We start from the raw sequence: 23,332 nt of genomic DNA on the forward strand, positions 1-23,332 counted from the left end.
AACAAAGCAATATTATTGCTTTATAACAAAGCAATATTATTGCTTTATAACAAAGCAATATTATTGCTTTATAACAAAGCAATATTATTGCTTTAAACTGGTGATAACTTCCATGACATAAACAATAAATATATTTTTATTGACTCAACTCTATGGCAAGGGAATTAAAAATTAAAACAAACATTTGGGATTATGTTAAGTTAAAAACCACTATGCAGCAAAAAGGGAAAAAGATGCAACTAAATAGAGCCCCTGCTAAATGGAAAAAAGAAAATAATATATCCCTTTTTTTTCTTAAGATTGCTTTTGCTTGAAGGTTTTTGTGGTACCACATAAACTTTCAATATTTTTGTTCATTTTCTTTGAAAATTAGTGATATAATTTTGATTGGGATTGTGTTAAATTTATATACTATTTTAGGCAAGATGGTCATTTTGATAATTTTGAATCTCTCCATCCATGACCATGAAATATTCTTCCATCTCTGATGTCACTAGCTACATCCTTTATTAACATTTTGTAGTTCTTGTGGTATAGGTCTTTCATCTACTTCATTCCAAGACATTTTATTTTGAAGCAATAATAGACGGACGTATTGTCTTAATTTCTTGTTCATTTTTCAACATTAAAAAAGCTATAGAGTTTTTTAGCCTACCACTTTGTTTCTTCATTTATTTTTTCTATTACTTTTGGGTGCAGTGCTTAGGATCTTTTATATTTATCATTTGCAAATAGTGTCACATTTCTTTCTGTTTGGATTTCCTCTATTTTCTGTTTGTCTGGTAGGTTTGGCAAAAACCTCTAATCCTAAATTAAGTAGAAATGACAACAGTGGACATCGTTGTCTTATGGTGGATTTTTTGGGGAAAGCTTTTATTTTTCACTATTGAGTATTATATGGCTTTTGGTTTGAGATATATGACTTTATTATATTGAGGTAGGTTCCTTATTTAGTTTTTATCATAAATGGGTGTTGAATCTCAACAAATCTTTTGAGAATCTACTGATATTACCATGTGGTTTCTATCTTTACTTTTGTTGATACAGTGTATTACACTAATTGTTTCCATGTGTTAAACCATTCTTGTATCCCTGGGATGATCCCACTAGATCATGGTGTATACTTGTTATATACTGTCAAATTCAACTTTTTAGTATTTTGTTGAACATTTTTGTATTGATGTTATGAAGGATATTGGCCTGTAATTTTATTTTCTTATGCTATTTTTATCTGATTTTGGAATTAAGGTAATGTTGGCAACATGAAATGTATGGGAAGCACTCCTTAAGTTTTTACAAACATTTTGAGTAAGGTGAGTATTAATTCTTTAAAAGTATCATAAAGTTCTTTTGTAAACCCATCTAATTCTGGGATTCTGTTTTTAGAAGAATTTTGATTACTGTTTCAATTTTCATATTTGTGATTGGTTTGTTCAGTTTCTCTGCTTCTTCCTGGGTAAGTCTTGGTAGATTAGGTTGATCTAGAAAGTTATCCATTTCTTCAAGATTACTGAATTTATTGGCAAATAGCTGTTCATAGCAATCTCTTCTAAACTTTTTGTATTTTTGTGCTGTTGAGATTACTCCTCTTTCAGTTGTTATTCTGTTTATTAATGTTTTTCTTCTTTTAAAATTTTGTTGTTGTTAAAGATTTATCTGTTTTGCTTTTCTCCAAGAACCAACTCCTGGTTTCACTGAAAATTTTTTGTAGTATTTTTGATGACTATTTCACTTGTTTTATTATTTGCTTCCTTTTAGGTCTTATTTGTTCCTTTTTCAAGTAGTTTTAGGTTGTTTATTTGGGAGTTTTCTTCCCTTTTAATATGGGTCAGTATAGTTATTTCCTTTTAGGACCATTTTTGTTGCATCCTATAGGTTCTGGTAGGTTGTATCATTATTTTCATTCATCTCAAGGCACTTTTTAATTTCTAGTTTGATTTTCTCTTTTATTCAATTGCTATTAAGCAGCATTTAATACCTATGACTTCATAGTTATCCTGTTTTTTTCCTATAGTTGATTTCCAGTTTTATGGCACTCTAGTAAGAGAATATACTAGGTATAATTAACTGTTTAGTTGAAAATTGAATTCTGTCCCAATAGAAAAAAGTCTAAAAGGTCTTCCACGTGCACTTAAAAAAACTGTATGTAGCAGTGTTTGGTGAACTGTTCTAGAGATTTTTGTTAGATCTGTTTGATCAAGGGTCTCATTTAAAGCTGTTTCCTTATTTGTACTTGTCTTATTGATCTGTCTATTGCTAACAGTGAGTATTAAGGTCTGTTAGAATTTATATGTTGCTATCAGTATTTCCCTTAAGTTCTGATGTTGTTTTATGTATCTTAGTGCTCCATCATTTGGTGTATTAAGTGTTGTTTCTTTTTGTTGTATTAGACCCTGATTCATAATATAGTCTCCAACTTTTTTTTTTTTTTGGCTTTTTAATGGAAAGTCATGTTTGTTATCAGGTATAACTGGTCCTGTTTACTTGGGTTTCCATTTGCTTGTATAACTATCTTTCAACCTTTAATTCAAAGTCTATGTTTGTCTGTGTTGGTAAGATGAGCTTCATGTAAACAACAGAAAGCTGGTCTTTGTTCTATTATTCAGTCATTATCATCCTTTGACTTGTGAGCCTATCTACATTTGGCAATTATTGAAATTCAAGTGTTTACTGAGACTTGGTAAGGGCTTCCTATTATGTTTTACTTAGGTTCTCTCTACATTTTCTTATACATAGCTTTTATTATTTTTGGTTAGATGGTTCTGCTGAGTTTAATATATGATGGAAAATTTGTATGGCACTTTAGACAGTCTGGTCTCTGGTTAGAGCTAATGGGTCACAGCAGTTACTTTCCTCCATCTTCTCCATGTTAAGTAATTTAGGTGTCTGTTTCCTCAGTATTGATTGTTATGTTACTTGATAACACCTTTAGAATTTTTATATGGTGTTATATGGTGCTGACAAATCCTTTTAGCTTTAGTTTAGTTTTTTTTTTTTTAAACACTTCTTTCTATCTTGATTGTTAATCTTGAGTTGGGGCTAGAAGTCTTTCTTTCTTTCTTTTTTTTTTTTTAGATTTATTTATTTATTCATACAGAACTGGGGTACAGACCAGAGATGCGGAGGGTGAGAGGATTCACCAGAGACAGAGCGGGAAGCAGAACAGGCTGATCGATGAAGTACACTGCTGAGGGGAGCAGCGGGCGGGCCAGGAGAGGTCTGCCACGCCATGTGGTCACCTCCCGGGCAGGCGGGGATCGAACCCATGCGGAAGTGGCTCCAGTCTCTCAGTGCAGTGCCTCAACCCGCTGCGCCACCAGGGAGGGCCGGAAGTCTTTCTTTTTAAGTACCTTTGTGATATAATGCTTATGTTGATATATCTGCAGTTAGTCTGACTGGTGTTTCCCTACTGCATACCCCTTTTTTCTTTCCTTGATGTTTTTAGTATTCTGTCCTTATCATTGGTTCTTGATAGCTTTCTTTTAATTTGTCTAGGTTTATGTCTATACATTGTTTGGTACTCTTTGGGCCTCTTGAATCAAAACATCTGGCTCATTTCCTAGAGTGAAATGTTTTTCAGTGATTATTTCTTTAAATAGATTTTTCTATACTTTTGTTCTTGTCTTTCTGAATACCCATGATATATATATTACTTCTCCTCTAGTTGTCACAAAGATATCTAATGCTGTTTTCATTTTTCTCTCTACCTTGTTCTGTTGTTATGTTTGTCAGTATTGTGTTTTCAAATTTACTAATTCTCTCCAATGCTTCTGTTGGTCTATTATGGTCTTCAATTGTATTTTTAAAATCAGCTATAGTATTTCTTAATCCCATTATTTCTGAATGTAGCTGCCTCATATTTTCATTGCTTTTATTCTGTTATGTTATATCCTCCATTGTTACAAAGCATTTCTTTGTGGGGGGAGGCAAATATTTTAGATATGTAGCCTGAACAGATTGTGGTGTATTGGTTCTCAGCCTGGAGTGAGGATGACAGGTATTTCAGATACATAACTGTTGGAATAAGCCTTTCATTTAATAAAATGACCTTGTTTCTAGTAATATTGTATTAAAGTTTATGTTCTTTGATATATCCTCTCCTGATTTATCATTTGTGTTTCTATGACATTATCTTTATCCTTCCTTGTCCCTTTTCATCCTTTTTCTATTTTCAAATCTGATTTATCATATTGTGTCACTTGGTGTAGGGAGAAAATGGAGCAGAAGGGAATTAAATGTAGGAGAATAAGGGAGTAGATGTAAGCGGGGCAGAAAAGGGAAAGAGACGAGGGAAGAGGGAAAGGATGGAAGTTGAGGAGGAGGAAAGGAGGTAAGAAATACATACAACAAAATGTTAACTACATAAATGTTATGGAATTATGAATAATTTTTATTAAGATTTTTTTGAGTGTATTTTATAAATGTAAATACTAAATTTGTATTTTTGATAAACTTAAAAAAATAACCTAATAGAAATAAGCAAAAAACATGAAGAAGCTAGTTACTTAAGAAAAATAAAAACTGCTAAAAATTTATTAAGAAATTCTCTCATACTAGTATTTAAAGAAATTCAAAATAAATGAATTTTAATTTATTGAACTAAAAAATATTTTATGAGACTGAACTAAAAAATATTTTAAGAGGAAATTACTTAGAGTAAGCAAGGGTCCTAGGAAATATGCTTAGTTGTTGATAAAGGTATAAAACATAAGTTTTTTCTGGAGAACAAGTTAATGATTTTTATAAACATCCACATCCTTTAACCTAGCATCTCCCTTATTTTGAATTTATTTTATAGAAACAAACAAAAAACCAGTGGCTGTTTCTACTATTTAGCTCTAACTACCAGAGGATATTTAGAAGAATATTCCATAAAATTTGAACTGTATGGTACCTAAAATTTAATCCAAAGGAATGAATCTAAATGTTCAAGGAGTATGTTAGAATATATATGAAAATGATTGTATAGTACATACCGATTTTCAATAGTGTCTTTTTCTAAGTGTTAGAATTTCTAAGTATTAGAAACCTTATTTTCTTCTTATTTGTGTTTTCTAAATTGTCTATACTATAAAAAATAATTACTATCTTTGAAATTGAAAGCAGTTAAAAATAAACTAATAAACTGCCTTAAATTTTATTTGTACTTGGATAATTTCCAAACCCTATATCCAACATTTAGGTAACTTCCTGAACCAACTTATAGACACATAGCAGTCAATTATACCAGCAAGCATCACCTAGGACTACAGCCTTTCCCTTCTTGGTCCAAACTATGTGTAGTGCATTGTCTCACACAAGCTAGAAATAAAAAGAATAGAGGGAATGGGAGTATTGTCTTTAACAAGAGATATATTATAGCCAGGGAAATAGTTATGTATATATAGTGCCAAGAAAAATAGACAATTCTAACTGGGGGAATGAAGATGTGTTCTCATACTAATAACCCACAATTTGCTCTTCTTTTCAATGTACTACTGTACTATGAAGGTCATAAAAAAGCTACAATCCACATCTGTTCCTACATTTCATATAAATGGCTACTAATACTACTTATTTCTTATTACCACCTTACAGGTTACCTTACCTTTGTTTTGCGGGGGTAGCATCCTTTCTCTTGGCAGACTATAATTGCAGATTTAGTGCCTATCTCCTTTCTTATACTGAGACTATGTATGAGGTTATGTTGGCCTTCACTAGGTGTTACTTCACTAGGTATTACTTTTCAATCTTTATGTGTTTAACATTTTGGGAAAGGAAACTTGGAAATCATACCTGGTGGGATTCCTTTTGTCTTCCTCAGAGATTAAAAACCAAACAAAATCTGCGTAGCTCATTCTTCCTTCTTTCTGTACTGTTTTCCCCCTGAAGAAAACACATAGTTATATAATTCCTGAGCAATTATTCAGGTACATTTGATAAGACTGAGATGATAGATGTAAATGACAGACTAAGAAATAACATAATATCTTTCTTTGAAGAAAAGTTGAAATTTAAAAAATAATTAGAATGCTAAGAAACATCACAAAAGGAAATCCATTCATGACCTATCTTGTTTTCAAAGGTTTAGCAGGTAAAAGCAGAAGACATTTGCAGATCTGAAGAAAGAAATCTCATTTCCAATTTGAATGCAAATATTAAGAATTACTGTCTTATATGAAGTCATGACTATATGTTTTGTAGGGTATCACGTGATCCATAGTGATGCTAAATTATGCAGGAAATCTTGCAAACAATGAGATGGTTACAGTATTACTTACAATTTAACGCAAATGACTTTTCTTACCTTGTTACTGCTCCAGAGAATATCCTTTCAATAATCCTGTTTGAAGAAGCTAAATATAAATAAGAAAGTAAGTGCTTGTTAGAAGCAAGTTCCATAAAACAGTAACTAGCTAAATTTTTACTCATGTACAATTTACACTTTTTAAAAGTAAGAATTTGAGAATATTTAATTAATGAATGATTTTAAAAAGCACAGGCAAATTGATTTGCTTGACAGTGGGAATATATTATATAGTTGAATGTCAAGTTCTGAACATCCTGGGGCAGGTAAGACAAAAATGCATAAAATTTATATTGAACTTTTTACCCAATATGACAGTTTTTTCTCTTAAACCAGGCAGATTTTGTTCTAGCATTAAGTTCAAAGGGTACTGATCATTAGCTTCTAACATAAGGAATTCTGAGTAAAACAATGCAGAATGTTTCCACTAGAATTTTATAAAAGTTATCAAAACATACCATAAGCATATTTTTCTCATATTCTCATTCTATGAAAGTCTAGTATATAATATGACTTAAAATGTATGAGTTTTAGAAATCTCATCAGCAAATTTTATTCAAAGAGGGAAAGAAGTTAGCACATATACTAGTATGTCCTATTTGATAACAGATCCTAGAGAAAGCGCCTCATTGTGGGTTAAAGATAACCAAAGACATCACTTTAATGGAGCTCCTCAGGGATCTTAGGCCTTGGAATGTAAGAGAATCTGTTCTCTTAACAAATGCTCCAGGCAGTGGCATCTACACTAAAATTTCAGGACCAGTGAGTCAGCAGTTATCAGCATTTATCTCATCTGCACAGTCAGATACAATCAACATAAAGGCAAGTTAGTTTGGTTGAAGAATGTTGGGAATATGGGTGGAAGGACAGCAGTTCCTGACCACATACGAAAGCTAATACCAGGGCTCTCTAGACTTTGTTGAGTATTGGTTTAAGATGTTAGTAACTTGTAATAGATAAATAAATTTTACACTGATGTGGATCTTTTCATATCACCTTCAGATAAAGACTCAACAATTTATCAAAACCAAGACATTACTCACTTAACTTCAAACCCCTTTTTCTGCTTCTAAATAAATAAAACGATCTTCTCCTAATCTAATTTACAGTTTCTTAGGTGGCTCAATGGATTAAAGCCCAGCACCGTGGAGCTACCTGTAGCTGCTGCAGTATGAGTTCACTCCCCGCCCCGGTGGTGACCCACATGGCGTGGCAGTTCTCTCTTGACCTGCCTGCTGTTCCCCTCAGCAGTGTACTTTGTCAATCTGCCTGTTCTGTGCCCCACTCTATCACTGGTGAATCCTCCTACCCTGTGATTCTGGCCTGTACCCCAGTTCTTGTATGCGTAAATAAAAAAAATTAAAAAAAAAATTCTTAGCCTTATAAAGAGGACTTGATTAGATAGAGAATTTAAGAAATGGGAACTCTTATACTTGCCTTCTTCAAAATGATTAAGTCTTAGAATTTATAGATTCACTTACCTTGATCATTGTAATGAGATAGATCAGCCTGGCTGATGTAGAGGTCATGATCACAATCTAGTTCCCAGAATTTACAATAAATAACATAGAAATGTTCATAGGAGAAGTAATCTGTGATCTGGTTTATATCTTCTTCTTCCTCCAAAAGGGCCAGAGTCTGAAATAATATGAAAATAAGGATTAATTTATTTTAAAATTCTGAATACCAGCTTTGGCCACTATACAAAATAGAATAAATTTTTATTTTGAGTTGAATCAAAAATTTTGGTTTTAGTACCAATTCAGGAACTTTAATATTTAACCTCATCTTACTTTGAATCAGCTCATCTAGTCTATAAGCACTTACAGCTATATAGTATTCTTAGCAGAGGGTTAAGTACTCTGGAACATTTAAAAACAGGAAAAAGGGAAAGATTATTACCAAGGGGATTGCAGCCTATCAGAGGGATCCAGACAGGCAAACACAGAACAACTGGACAACAGGCTTAGATACATGGTCGAAAAATGACACTGCTCTTAATTTTAAAAGTTATGAGAGCAGTGTATTATGAAAAGTGGGTAGCCACATATAGGTTTTAGTTTAGTAATGAAATCCAGTTCAGCATAAAGGTTACTTACGTAAACTATTGTGATGGCATGTGGTGCCTATCATAGAAGATATGGGGATAGAACTTTTGGGATGGGCCCTGAATTGGAAGTAAACCTTGATCTATTTTCTCTAATTGTGTGTCACCAAGGAAAACACCAGAAATAATGATTTTGAACCCTGAAATCTATAATCAGCCAAATTATCATTTAAGAGGGCAGATCAATGAAGACATTTTTAAAAATGAAAGATTTAGAAAGATGAAAGAGACTATAAAAGCTGTCCCTAAAAGGTAACTCTAAAATTTAAAAAGGTTGAAAAAAAGGCTGGACAAACATATATACTAAGTACACTAACTAAAAGAAATGTTCTAGTATCTTAAAAAAATAAAATGGAATTCAAGGCTAAAAAAATAAGGGAAAAAGATGACTGTCATAATGCAAATGTATTACTTTGATAAAAATTATTTTCTACAATGTAATTACTGGAAAACCTAAGTGTGCTGGCAAACTGAAAATAACAAATTATTAAATTATGATAAAACTCACTCAGTGGAAGGTTATAAAATTATAATATGTAAAATAGTATAAATTATAAAGTATACATAAAAGCAAGGGAAATCCTGTATGAGGTAAAATACATGATATAAGGTATATACATGATACAAGGGTGTAAAATTATGTAAAATTCTAAAACCTACATATGCATATAAAGAAGAACATAAGCACATATAAAAATGATCCTCGTTCTATGAGAGGATAAAACTGTGATTTTTCTTGTTTCCTTATTACTGGGTTGGCTCTAGAATAAGGTAAGAAAAATAGAGTATATAAGATTGTTTATTTGTCCAAGCTTCATTCAGTATGATCCATTTAAAATATAAGATTTATTTCAAGTATAGACAATTTTTCTTTTATACTTATTTTTAATATTCATTTATTTATTTATTTATTTTTTGAGCAGAAGAACTGGGGTGTAAGCCAGAAGTGCAGGAGGAGGAGAGGATTCATCAGAGACAGTGTGGGGAGCAGAATAGAGTGGATTTACTGAAATATATTGCTAAGGGGTGCAGCAGGTGAGACAAGAGAGGTCTGCTGCACCATATGAGGGTTAACTCAGGCCACAGAGGTGACAGTGCTGAGAATTACACCCTAGACCACCAGGGAGGCTCTGTACTTGTTAAAGGGAGTATTAGCTACTAGAACATGTTGAGCCTGTTTCAGCTACTAGAAATTAAATAATCAGGCATAAAGATTAGCTCAGTAAAAGGCTCCCACTAGTGATCAATTTTCTTTATTATGTAAAATAAAATAATTTAATAAAATGTATACTATTCTTAAGGGGAATTTTCAGGAATTTTCTCTGGCAGGAGCTGTATGGGGATTGCTGATGATCAAGACAGAATTCCTCTTCTTTTGAAAAGACGTTTCCAACCCAGCTCCGTATTACCCTTTAGGCCTCACCACTGGGAGTTTATGGCAACTTAAGGGTGTTCTGCAGTTCCTGCACATGAAACTTTCATTTTTCTGGGCCTTTGCTTATGCTGCTTCCTCTATATAGAATCTCCTTTTCTTTTAATGTTTTATTCTGGGTAAACTCCTGATATTAAAGTCAAGATCACATGGCATTGTCTTCTGTGAAGCCTCTGAATACCCATACATTTCTGGGAAATTTTCAAGGGCAGGTGTGCCTATCTATGCACATTTCTTTTTTACTCCACAGAAAATACTTTAACATAGAAATACATTGTTGTTCACTTTCCCCCTCTACCCCCAATTCCCAAAACATTCTAGTGGCCCACTATAGATATTTGATATGATTTATGACTGAAAGTAGTCCCTTTACATACAATAAACACTCAAATATTCTTAAAATTTTAAGCTTTTAAAAAAATGTTCTTTAGATATAAATTCCAAAGAGACATACTTGCAAAAAGTTGCTTTTTCTTATCTCTGTTGAAGTAATTTTTCCACTCCAAGATCTGTTGACTGTATAGAATATTCTTTGAATAACCTGATTTCAAAAGGAAAACAAAATTAAATAAAAACATTAAAGATACCTATTACTACACTAAAGGCAACCGTATAAGCTTTGAGACAAGCTAAGTTTTGAGTTTACGATTATGTTAGGTAAACTTTCCAGTAAAAATTAACACTGTATTTTAAAACCCTAGATCTATATATTTTGTTTTTATCCCTGCAATTCCCAGAAGAAAATGAAAATTCCCCCACAAATCTGTATTTCACAGCTACCTACATGTCACTTCTTTGTCTCTCATCTCTTTTTTTTTTTTTAAGGATTTATTTATTTATACAGAACTGTGGTACAAGCCAGAGGTGTAGGGGTAGTGAGAGGATTCACCAGAGACAGAGTGGGGAGCAGAACAGGCCGACTGACAAGTACACTGCAGAGGGGAACAGTGGGTGGTCAGGAAAGGACTGCTGAGCCTGCCATCACCACCTCCGGAGCTGGGGATGGAACTCACACTGAAGCGGCTGCTACTCGGCTGCGACTTGCTTGCAGTGCTGCGTCCTCACCCATTGCGCCACCAGGGAGGGCCCCCATTTCTCATCTTACACAGTGATGCCTAATGCAAATAGTGCTTATTGGAATGCATTATGTTGGAAAGGAAAATGAGGCGAGAAGTGTATGTTGGACTGGCTTAACAATAAATGTATCAGAATGACTGTCAAAAGTATATGATTCATTATTCTGGTTACTATAGTCTTAATCACAAGAATCTTGAGTCTTAAAGTCTTGCACAATCTTTCTCCACAGAGAAACTCATCCCAATTCAAATATTTTGATAATACATTGGAATAATTTATATTCCAATGAGTCCACATTTGGGCATGAACAATTTTGTTATTATTAGCTAGGGTTTTAATGTGTTTAACAGATATGAAACTGGGGAGAAGATCCTGGGCAGGATGGGAGATGAGGGGACAGGCAGTAAACATGTCTTTAAAGTTGAGGATGCACATGCTGTGGTGAGGGAGAGGCCTGAAGAGGAAGACAGAGGCTTCTGGTCTGGAAACTATAGTGCATTCTTCACTTTACCTGGGGGGGTCATTACTACCCATTAGTTTCCCATTCTACTTGGTGTTGTTTTCCAAATGGAAGCAGTCATGAAAGGAGTAATTTAGACACTTTATTGGGTACTCGATTTTTAATGTCTAATTGTTTTATATAGAAATTGACATATATAATAGTGTAAAATGTCTAATAGTATAGACATGGTAGTTTTATCATGGGAGAAGTTGTATTTCCTTTCAAAGTTATTTTAGTAGGTAACAATTTAGTAGAAGAACAATAAAAGGAAGATATTTAGACATATTTGGGTAAAGAGTAGGTTAAAGAGGGAGTAAACCACTGTTCTGTTTCTGGACTCTTTAGCAAAGAGTGATTCTCAAATAGAATAGAAAAGTATCATCAGTATAAAGATCCAAACTTCTACCTCAGCATCCCTCATTCCTGCTATCAATGCTGATTCCTTTTGATTCTCCAAAAACAGTTCGATTGTCATACTTTAGCAGTAGCTATAGAACTGGAATGGGGTAGTATTCTATCATCTGTATTCCTGAGGTCACCAAGTCTCTTGGGTCATTCTATGGTTATATACTAAACATCGGTGAAGTTACCTTTGTATTCTAAGGAACCAGGTGTTTCTTGGCTTGTATTCCATAGGTAATAGAATGCTTCACATGTATCAGATGGACAATTATTGCTTTGGCACACAACTTTATACAAATTAATATAAACATAAAGAATGTCACTTTTTAATGAAACACACCTGAAATTTGTATGTTATAATGCAGTATTACTTTAAAAAGTTCATGTATTATAACTCAAAGTCCCCTCTCTCAAGTTAAAGTAATTTTCAATACATATTATTATATTGAATTTTCCTTTGTGCACTTTATTCATATTTTGTTCTTAACTTCTTGATTTTAACTATAAATTTATCTTTAAACTCTTTTTAAGTTCCCTATCTAAATTTTAGGTTTATAAAATTCTCAAATATTTTATTTTATGGAAGTACCATTATAATTAAAATTATAAAAATTTAACCTGAATTTGTTTTTGCTTTTTGTTCCTTTCTGTTCTTTTTGAAAGACTATTTTAAATTTGCAGATGTTTTTGTCTGCTACGTAGTGGATATTTTTCGTCTCTACTAATAATACTTGTGTAATACTATTTAAAAAACAAAAAAACAAACTTATTTTCCATAGCCCAAATCTGCTTATTTAGTGGCCCCACTTCATCAGCACGGCTTGGTTTCTGTATTACTGATTCAGCATTTTAGCTCATCAAGTGAGGGAGGGCTACCACCTAGTGGTGAGATTGTATAGTTGTTCAATTCCCCGCCTTTGAGCTTTTAGTCCACCACTTTTATTAGATAAAAAAAGCAATTACTCACAATTGTAAAATTTGAGATAAATTAAAAAAATAATAGTTTATTACCAGTAAATTAATAAACTTTTCTTGTCAACTTTCTCTTTCCATGTACTTCACTGTAAAATCTCTAGTTCAGAGTTATAGGTGACTGGAATGGAAGTAAGAGTTTGGTGAGACTGTCAAAGTTCTGATGAAAAAATAGAATACAGACACAGATAATACAAAGAGATCTCTCATTGTAGGTGACTTAAAATGCAGATGACAAATCTCAAATGCTGGAAGTCTGGGCCTACTTGGCAGGGAGTAGTTCATGGTTTCCTGGTTCACTCTTTGTTTAATATGGCTCTAAAAAGTATTTCTTCATAGTCTTTTGCAGAACTTGAACTTAAATAAACATATCAAATAAAAATTAGTTATTTGTCAAGAGGACAAGACCTCAAAGGGAAAGTGTTAAGATGTTAGTGATGAACAGTTTCCACCACAATAAAGTACTTTAGGAAGCACTGTCCTGAACAATAAAAATCTTGGCATTTCAGCCTGAAGTGATGGATCAGGCCAATCTAGCTACCCAATTAGATGTCATCTGAGCAATCCTCAGGAATCCTCAGAAATACCTCCAATGTCAGCATCAATGTCACAAGGCATCATTTATTTAAAAATTCATGTGAATACCTCTTTCCTCAAAAGTCAGCATGTGCCAGTTAGGATAAGCAGTCTTTCATTCACTGGCAATTTCTTTGCGTGGCATGTGAAATTGCAAACTCAAGGGCTACAACTTGCTGGGATTTCCAATTTTCATTTTTATTCAACATCAAAAGACTTCATATCTCAATTGTCAACTCTTTTCTGGAAATAAAGGAGACTATGGAATGACTTCATTTGCAATCTCTTATTTGGGTGGTAATGTTCTTTTTTGCTATATGCCTAGTTGATGCTGTCTTTACAGTTTAAAAACAGCTGACAAAATAAATAAAAGTTCTTGCTGTAGCATAATGACAAACTGGAAATAAAATTGTACAATTTTTCTTTATCATATAGGTGCCATGCACATTGCTGTTGTTAGCAATTTTTGCCATTATAAAGCGAAAAATCGAGTAACTCTAGCAGATAAAAGATAATTCATTTTTCTATACTGTGTGCCACAGATACTACATAACACTCAATAGGATCAATTTATAAATTAATGTTGTGGCTGATAGAAATACTGTGATATTATTTGTTTTCTTATTAGCAGTGTAAAGAATGATGTCTCTAATTTGGTTATTTTTATGCTTTCACACAAAAAAGAATTTCATACTGGAAAGCTTATTTTTTTCCCCTATTAAAACTCATTGCACTTTGAAATAATGCAAAAGTTTCAATGACTGCAGGTCATTATTTAAACAAATTTCATAACAGAAAAGGCACTGGGAGAACAGTCCATTAAAATTCTGTTTCCAAATACTCATTGTGATACTTTCATTTGCACTCTTTCTTTTCTATTAAAATTATATTATTAACTGATATATACAAGAGTTGAGCTATAGGCCGGGGTGGTGGTGAGAGGTTTCACCAGAGTCAGAATGAGGAGCAGAATAGGCAGATCTTCTGAAATATACCGCTGAAGGGAGCAGTGAGTGATACAGGAGAGGTCTGCTGCACCATGTAGGTCACCTCCCTGACCGGGGACGGAACTTATGCTGCAGTGGCTGCTGATAGCTTCATAGTGTTCAGACTTAACTCCTTGCATGACCAGGAAGGCTCTGCACTTTTCTTTTTTGGATAATATCCAATGAGCAGAACAGCAAATTCACTTTCATCAGTAAATACAAATTTACATTCTATAATCTCATTTCATCTTGCTTACTTATGATATCATGATGTTGTTTAGGGCTGCCCTATTATCATTAATAACATTACAAGTATTTTATATTTTAACAACACCTTCTGAATAATGGATTCATTTTGTGAATGGGGAATAAAGCAGCATAATACTAACAATAAATATAAAAAAATCTAAGTAATAATATGCAAGTGCCATGAAGATGTCAGCAAAGATAATTTAGTTGTGTTATGTTTGCTAATTGACACTTGTTTTGTCCAATGATTAACATAATAGAATTTCTTGGAAAATGTGAATTACATGTGAACTTGGAGTCATAAAACTTCTTGGGAACCACTTGCTGGATGACATAGGGATCATATTTCAATACATATAATACTAGAAAGCATACAGAAAGAAAATTTATCTCTACTGTTGTGTACTTTAACGTCTCTTCTGAGAATAAATTCTAGTGAAAAGTTCCTTTGGTTCAGAATTTTCTGAATTGAGAGAAGGCTGAACTAGGTTAATTTTAAGATCTTTTCTAACTCTTAGGATTCTAAATTATGCTATTAAGACATTCTTTATAGAACAGTTAACAATCATAACCTAGTAATTTCCTTTGGAATTAAGGCCAGAGTTAATGTGTAGAATTGTTAAACATGAATAATTTCACCTATTTATTAATACATAAGCTTTGTGTATCTGTTATTTGCCAGGCACTTTTCAAGGTACTCAGTGAAAAATACCAACAATGTCCCTGCTTTCATAGAGATTAATTATAGAGAAGATAGACAACAAACAAATGAATCATCTAAATATAAGAAAGAGCAAAGATGAAAAATAAACCAGAACAAAGGATAGTGAAAGTGAGGGATGGGGATAGAGGAAGAAAGATGAAGAAGGCAGAGGGTGATCAGCAGAGGTCCCACTGAGGAGGGAATATCTGAGCATGTATCTGGATGAAGTGAGGGAGTGAATCATGTGGAAATCTACAGGAAAGTATTCCAGGCAGAAGAAAGAGTTCAGAATATATTGACTGAGGTGGAAGTGGGTTTGGTCTATTCCAGGAATAGAGAGGCCATTGCTGCTGAAACAGAGCAAGCAGTAGGATAGTAGGAGGTAAGAACAGAGAGCAGGGGATATAAAGGGATTATGGAGACTCTTGGCAAGAATTCTGGATTTTAATCTGGGTGAATGGGAACCTTTTGAAGAGTCTGAGCATCAGAATGATAAGTTCTAACTTACTTCAGAGGATTACTCTGCTATGTGAAGACAGGGCTGTAGGACAATGAGGTTATAAACAGGAAGCCAATGAGAAGTAATCCAAGTGAGAAGCTAGGGTGACTGGGTCAGAGTGATTGTGAAGAGGTAAGTTAGCATAGTGCTTGTCATTAGCAGGCAAAAATACTTTCTGATAGTCTTAGATGACAGTGACACCTTCTGGCTCAAATACAGTTTTATAAAGTTTTGTGACAAGAAAGAGTCAACATAAAAGCAAAGAATGCAGTTCCTATAGGAGAAAAGAAATGCATTCTGACAGAACCCAACAAATGCATGCCCAGAAGACCCTTCTAGCATCTTCCTCAGAGGAAACTAGTTTGTTTCCTCTGAGAGCCAGAGGCATGGGACACTTCACTTGAGTGTAGTTATGAATATGAGGTGTGCTCTGAAGTTAGTCTGTGGGATTCCTGCAAAGATAATCTTGGTGCCAGAGCAGAGAAAGTACCATGAGCAGAGCTGCAGTGTGAACCATGGGTCTTTGTGCTCTCAGTCATAATTCATGAATTTTGACTTAACAAATGAGGCTGTGCATGGGAAACAGGGAATGGGAACACTTCATAAAACTGGGGGTTGCAATTATGGTATTTTAAATTTTTACATGATTTCTGATTACACCTAAGCTATTTCTCATTATTTCTAGTTCTAACTTTGAGGTAATAGATTTTTTTCTGGAAAGGCTGCTGAAAATTCTTTTCAGTTTTAGTTAAGAGTATGGAAGATCACTGGGCATCAATATACATGACAAAGCAAAAGATACACCCCATAAGACCATACAAAATGCATAAATTACAGTAAGTCCTCACTTGACATCACTGCAACTAAAAGAGAAATGAAGTAGAGAGAAAAGTAGGTCATAAAACAATTCATTCAAAGCTGGTTAGCTTTTGTTTTTTCATCAATATTACAACAAAACAACTAAATAAATTTTATAGTACATTCCCAATCTACTTAAAATGATCATTATAGCCTGTGTTACCTTTTTCATAAAGATCTGAAAGTCTGGATATTAGGCAGTGATAAAAGGAACATTTATGGAGTATATTAAGACAAAAGAGAACTCAGCCTACTGTTGTAATGTAGCGGGAATGAAATTCTGGAGCATCTTTCAGGAACGTGAGGCCAGGGTGTGTATCCACCACATCCTGAAAAAGATCAAAAACAAAACTAAATTAACAAACATACAAGAAAACCTCTAAATGCTTATGGAAGTTTTTTATTCTTGTAGATTAAGTTGCCAGTTGAGTAAATTATGAGTATTCACCTAAAACCCATTATGTTTAATACTTTATTAATTTTAAGTTTTATTACAAACACACTTGCTTATATGTGCCTTTTCTATATCATAGTACACTTCCATAAAGTCAAAACTTTAATTAAGCTGTATGTAGTGATTTGTTCTAGCACATCAAGGCATTCAGAGAAATTCATTCTACTGATGTTGGCAGGAGTTGCAAAGTGAAAATTAAACAGAAAAGGATGGCAGATAGAAGCTAATGAGAATTTTTAAAAAGCCACAAATAATATAGCCAAATATTGCAGTTTGAAATCAATGTTAACTTGTGTGAAATAATCAGAAGAATTGTGTGGACAAATCTATCTTCAATTGAGGATTTTATTCTGAATCTGGTATCTTGTTCTCATGGAAGACTTAAGTGTATTGAAACTTTGAAATAATTTTTATTTTCTAACTATATTTTATAGCACTTTGAGTGAACTTAGGGAACTTGTTAGAGATAACTACTGTTAATTTAACAACCAGAGGCAACAGCAGTGTTAACACATAGATATAATCTATTAATTGTCTAGTCACCAATGAATGGACATCAGTTATATCTGCTTCTTTTTCAGAATACTTAACTATACATGCATACCATGTTGCCTAAAACCAACAGACCTAATTCAACATTATATTTGGAAATAATTTTAGACTTACAGTAAAATTTACAACAATAATACAAATATTTTCTATTTTCCTTCTCCCAGCTTCCCATATAGTAACAACTTATAAGCCACAGTAGTTATCAAAACTACTAATAAATACACTAGATTTAATTCAAATTTTCGCCAGCTTTCCAATTACGGCTTTATATTGTTGCAAGTTCCCATACTTTTTAAAAAAAGGTTTATTTTAATTATTTATGCATACAAAAGTTGGTAGGTAGGTCAGAGATGTGGAGGAATGGGTGAGAGGGTTCACCAGAGACAAAGTGGGGAGCAGAACAGGTGGACTGACTGAAATACACTGCTGAGGGGAGCAGCAGATAAGATAGGAGAAGACTGTTGTGCTGTGTGCATTAGCCCCTGGTTGGGAATTGAACTTATGCTGCAGTGTCTGCTAATAGCTTCATAATACTGAGATTTAAACCCTTGTGCCACTAGGGAGGCCCTGCATTTAATTCTTGTGACTCATTGGTCTCTTCTGATTTGTAACAGTTTTTCCTTGTATTTCATGATTTTGACCTTTTCAATTAGTTCTGGTTAGTTGTTTTTTATAATTTCTTTCACTGTAGTTGTCTGTTTTCTCATGGTTAGGTTACGGTTACACACTTTAAACCAGTACAATAGAAGTGATATGTCCTTTTTCAGTCATACTAGGATTATGATGCCTTTTTGTAATATTTTGTGATGTTGTCTCTGATCACAACTGGTTGAAGTATTGTCTGCTGGTCTGTCACCATTAAATTCTGTTTTCCCTTATGGGGGAGATATTTACAGACTGCTAATACCTCATTTCTCTGCAATTTTTTGCCCTGTGAAATGTCAATGGTGGAGGTAATCTGTGCTTTACCTACAACTTTTTCATTTATTAACTGGAATTCTATAAGGAAGAGCTGAATCTTCCCATGTATTTACTATTCAGTTTAAATCAGGATAGATTTATGAGTGTTAATTTTATAATATGGTTTATAATCTAATACTATGATGTTTTGCTGCTTAAAGTGATCTAGCTTTAACCACTGGTAAATTTATCAGGTTGGTTCTTTGTCCTCTTCATATTCCCCATCTTTTTTTGAGTACTTCCAAATTTTTGTATCATATGATGGTTCAGACTTATCTTAATTTTCCTTGCTCCAGGACTGGAATTAACCTTTTCAGAAATCCCTGGTTCCTTTATTAAGAGAATGGTTTTTAGAAACAAAATCTGGGTGCTAAGTGTGCTCATTACTAGTAGGGTATCTTTGTTCCTGGGACCTATTAGCAGAAAAAATGGAATATATCCATGCACACACAGTTAATATTTCCTTATCTCACTTTATACATTAAAAACTATATAATCATATAGCTTATTCTGAATTTAATTCAGTATCACAAAATTCACTGTAGCCTTACCACTTCTCTTTCTAATTATGGCAGAATTACCAACCAGAAATCCCAACAGAGAAGTTTACTAATAAGAGTATCATATAGAGTGCTTTTTGTTTTCGGTTTTATGGTATTAAGTAAAAATACTTAATTTTTTTTCTTTTAGTTTAGAGGGATGTCATTGAGCTTTTTCTTAAGATTTATTTATTTATGCATACAAAACTGGGGTACAGGCTAGATGTGCAGGGGCAGTGAGAGGATTCACCAGAGAAAGCAGGGAGCAGAACACACAGATCAACTGAAATACACCGCTGAGGGGAGCAGTGGGTGCAACAGGAGAGGTCTGCTGTGTCATATGGGTCACCTCCCTGGCTAGGGATTGAATTGCTGAAATGGCTGTGGCTGCAACTAGCTTCATTGTACTGCACTTTAATCTGCTGCACTACCAGGGAGGGCCCTAAAATACTAATTTTTAAGGTTACTTAAGATTAGCACTTTCCTTTTTCTCCTCAATCTTCTTTAATGTGATTGCAATATAGTTCAATTTATTTGTTACATTTCTATTCTATTCTAAGTCATTATTTCTTAGAGGGAAAGTTTGTGCAAAATATCATTTATAGTTCTAAGAGTACAAGCTAACCTAGAATTGGCATCTTAGTAATACCTAGTTTTCTCTCTTAAAGATATTTCTATTCATTTATAGAAATATTGATTTCTCTCAGAAATATTTTGCTGTTTTCAATGTACAGATCTTGAACAACTTCTATCAGATTCATCTGTAAGTATTTAACATTTAGGGTTGGTGATGTAATCCCAGCTGTTTATCTTTTCCTTCCTTTTCTTTGCTTTAGGTGATGTGCCTTTAAAGATGTTATTAAATATATATCATGTAATGTTTTGCCTGTATTTTCTCCTATATATTTTCTGGTTTCAGGTCATATGTCTAACTCTTTAATCCATTTTGAGCTGCTTTTTGTGCATGGTGTGAGACAGTCGTCCAACTCCATTCTATTGCATGTAGCAGTACAGCTTTCCCAGCACCATATATTGAACAAACCCTCTTTGTTCCATTGCATAGTCTTTGTTCCTTTGTCAAATATTAGTTGTTTATAAGTCTGTGTGTTAATTTCTGGGCTTTCTACTCAATTCCATTGGTCTGTGTGTCTGTTTTTGTCCCAAGTCCATGAAGTTTTAAATATTGTGGCTTTGCAGTATAGTGTGAAGGCTAGAAGTGTGATACCTCCATTCCCCCTTCATTTTATTAAGGAAAGCTTTGGCTATTTGAAGTGTCTTGTGGCTCCATATGAGTTTCATTAGTATTTGTTCTATTTCTTTGAAGAATGTCATTGAAATTTTTATTGGAATAGCACTGAATCTGTAAATTGCCTTTGGTAGGGTGACTGCCTCTATTTTTGATGCCACATCTATGAAATTATTACTAAATACACTACATGAAGTTTTCTCCATTTTCTTCTAGGGGTTTTACAATTTTATATTTAGATTCTTAATCAATTTTGAGTTAGTTTTTATATATTTAAAAGAAAACATCTCATTTAAAACAAACATTTCATTTCATTCTTTTACATATGTAGATCCAGTTTTCCCCAAGCTGTTTGTTGGACAATCTTTTACCACTGTGTAATCTGGGCTGCCTTACTGAGGATTATTTGCCAATAATTGATTTCTTGGCTCTAAAGTCCATTCCATTGGTCTGTCTGTATGTTTGTTTGTATGCCAGTACGATACTGTTTTGATTGCTTTAGCTTGTAATAGGCATTTTGAAGTCTGGAAGTATGAGACTTCTGGTTTCATTCTTTCTCAGAATGGTTCTGGCTATTCAAAGTTCTTTAAATCTTAGGATTGTTTTTTTTCTATCCCTGTAAAGAATACTATTTTAAAATAGCTTTACTGAAGTATTTACTAACTATACACACAAACAGGCACATCTTTAATACACTCAATTTGGTTAGTGTGGACATATGGAAAAAATCACCACAATAAAGGTGATAGACCTATCTAACAATAAAGGGGACAGATATATCTAACACTGCTAATAGTTTCCGTGTGCTTTTGTATGTTTTTGGTAAGAATACGTAACATAAGATCTACCTTCAATACATTTCCACCTGTACAATACAACATTGTTAACTATAGACATTATGCTGTACACCAGGACTCTAGAATTAATCTATCTTGTATAACTGAAACTAAACTTACCAAACAACAGCTCCGTGATTCCACTTACTTGTGGTATTAAAGTAGTCAAACTCATGAAGCAGAGAACAGAATGGTGGTTGCCAGGGGCTATGAAAAGGGACTACTGGAATTTTGATAGTGCCCAAAATGAATCTATAGATTTTCTTGGTAGTATGTGTATTTCATAACAGTAAGGCTCTCAGCCCTCCCTGGTGGCGCAGTGGGTTAAAGCAGAGACTGAGAAGCTAAAGCCACTTCTGCATGAGTTCGATTCCTGCCTGCCCCGGAGGTGACCACATGACGCGGCAGACCTCTCCTGACCTGCCCACTGCTCCCCTCAGCAGTGTACTTCATGGACCTGCCTGTTCTTATCCCCGCTCTGTCTTTGGTGAAACCTCTCGCCACCCCTGAGCCTGTGGCCTGTACCCCAGTTCTGTATGTACAAATAAATAAAACTTAAAAAAAAAAAATAGTAAGGCTCTCAACCCATAAACATGGAGTATCTTTCCATTCATTTGTAAACTTTCTTACAATTAGTGTTAGTGACATACTCTTCCCTTTTTAAAAAATTTTTAACCTAGTGAAATTATAATTATAGTTATAATTATGGTACATTTCTTTCTGGTAGCATATGTTTGAGCTTTGCTTTCTTTGGTCTAATTTTTACACTTGGGGGGTATTTATATCACTTACATTGAATGTGAATATTGACATGATTAGGTTTAAGTCTATCATCTTGTTATTTGTCCTACCCACTCTTGTTCCTTTTCTTCCAGACTTCTTTTAGTTAACTTAGTATTTTTTATGATCTTTCCACTTTCTTTTTTTTTTTGGCTTTTTAGTGATAGTTCTGTCCTTTCAGCAGTTGTATTATAGGTTACTGCATACATTTTTTTTTTTAAAGATTTATTTATTTGTGCATACAGAACTGGGGTATAGGCCAGAGGCTCAGGGGCGGCGAGAGGCTTCACCAGAGACAGAGTGGGGAGCAGAACAGGCAGATGGACGAAGTACACTGCTGAGGGGAGCAGTGGGCGGGTCAGGAGAGGTCTGCCACGCCATGTGGTCACCTCCGGGGCAGGCGGGAATCGAACTCATGCGGAAGCGGCTTTAGATTCTCAGAGCAGTGCTTTAACCCGCTGCGCCACCAGGGAGGGCCCGGTTACCGCATACATTTTAAACTTACTACAATCTACTTTTCACTTTTCACTTTATCTGTAAACCATACAATAATATACTTCCCATTTCCTTCAATCCTTTGTTAGTGTTTTCAAATTATACTTAAACATATGTAATAAACACTACAATACACTGTAAATAGCTTTGTTTAGCTAGATAGTTTTCTTCTAAGGAGATCAGAATAATAGGTATTATCATATTTACTATGTAGTTGCCATTTCTGGAACTCTTTATTCTATTGTATAGGTTTATTTTTCCATTTGGCATTATTTTCTTCCTTGCTTAAACAACTTGAAAAAAAATTTCTGGTAGTGCATTTCTGTTGGTGATTAGTTCTTTCCATAAAAACAAAAATATTACTTCCATAAAGAAAAAAAAAATCTTCATTTTTTTTTTTAGAAGATATTTTTATTGGGTATAATTTTCTGGGTTGGTAGTTCTTTTCTTCCAACACTTTAATGATGTTGCTCCATTGCCTTCTGGTTTGGACTGTTTCCACCTTGAAGTCTGCTATCCTGTTTATTTTTGTTCCACTCTGAAAGGTAACAATTTTCTCTGGCAGCATTTTAAGCTTGTTTTTTATTGTTGGTTTTCAGACATTGTATTATGATGTGTATGGTTTTCTTTGTGTTTCTTGTACTTTAGGTTTATTGAGACCTTAGATTAGTGGGGGATATAGTTTTCATTAGACATAGAAAAAGTTTGGGCATATCTTCAACTCATTTTTCTATTCCCCTGAAATGTAACTCTAGCATTTGCTAAACTATCCAGAGTTAATGCAGACTTATGAGCACAATCCTTCACAAAACAACTCTCAC

General features: G+C 33.9%; 1 protein-coding gene across 2 annotated transcripts in view; it reads right to left on the reverse strand.

Annotated features, from left to right (window-relative positions):
- PPP2R3A (protein phosphatase 2, regulatory subunit B'', alpha) overlaps window positions 1-23,332 on the reverse strand; it is a 117,642-nt gene that overhangs the window by 26,856 nt on the left and 67,454 nt on the right. For both annotated transcript variants that reach the window (XM_004682180.2, XM_004682181.2), the window contains 5 exons: window positions 16,904-16,978; window positions 10,280-10,366; window positions 7,768-7,924; window positions 6,287-6,335; window positions 5,776-5,865 (listed from right to left, as the gene is read on the reverse strand). In XM_004682180.2, the coding sequence (XP_004682237.1) occupies window positions 5,776-5,865; window positions 6,287-6,335; window positions 7,768-7,924; window positions 10,280-10,366; window positions 16,904-16,978 (458 nt within the window). The remainder of the gene's footprint in view (window positions 1-5,775; window positions 5,866-6,286; window positions 6,336-7,767; window positions 7,925-10,279; window positions 10,367-16,903; window positions 16,979-23,332) is intronic.

Source organism: Condylura cristata, unplaced genomic scaffold, assembly GCF_000260355.1.
Source record: "Condylura cristata isolate star-nosed mole 26May11 unplaced genomic scaffold, ConCri1.0 scaffold00014, whole genome shotgun sequence".
Lineage (NCBI taxonomy): Eukaryota > Metazoa > Chordata > Mammalia > Eulipotyphla > Talpidae > Condylura > Condylura cristata.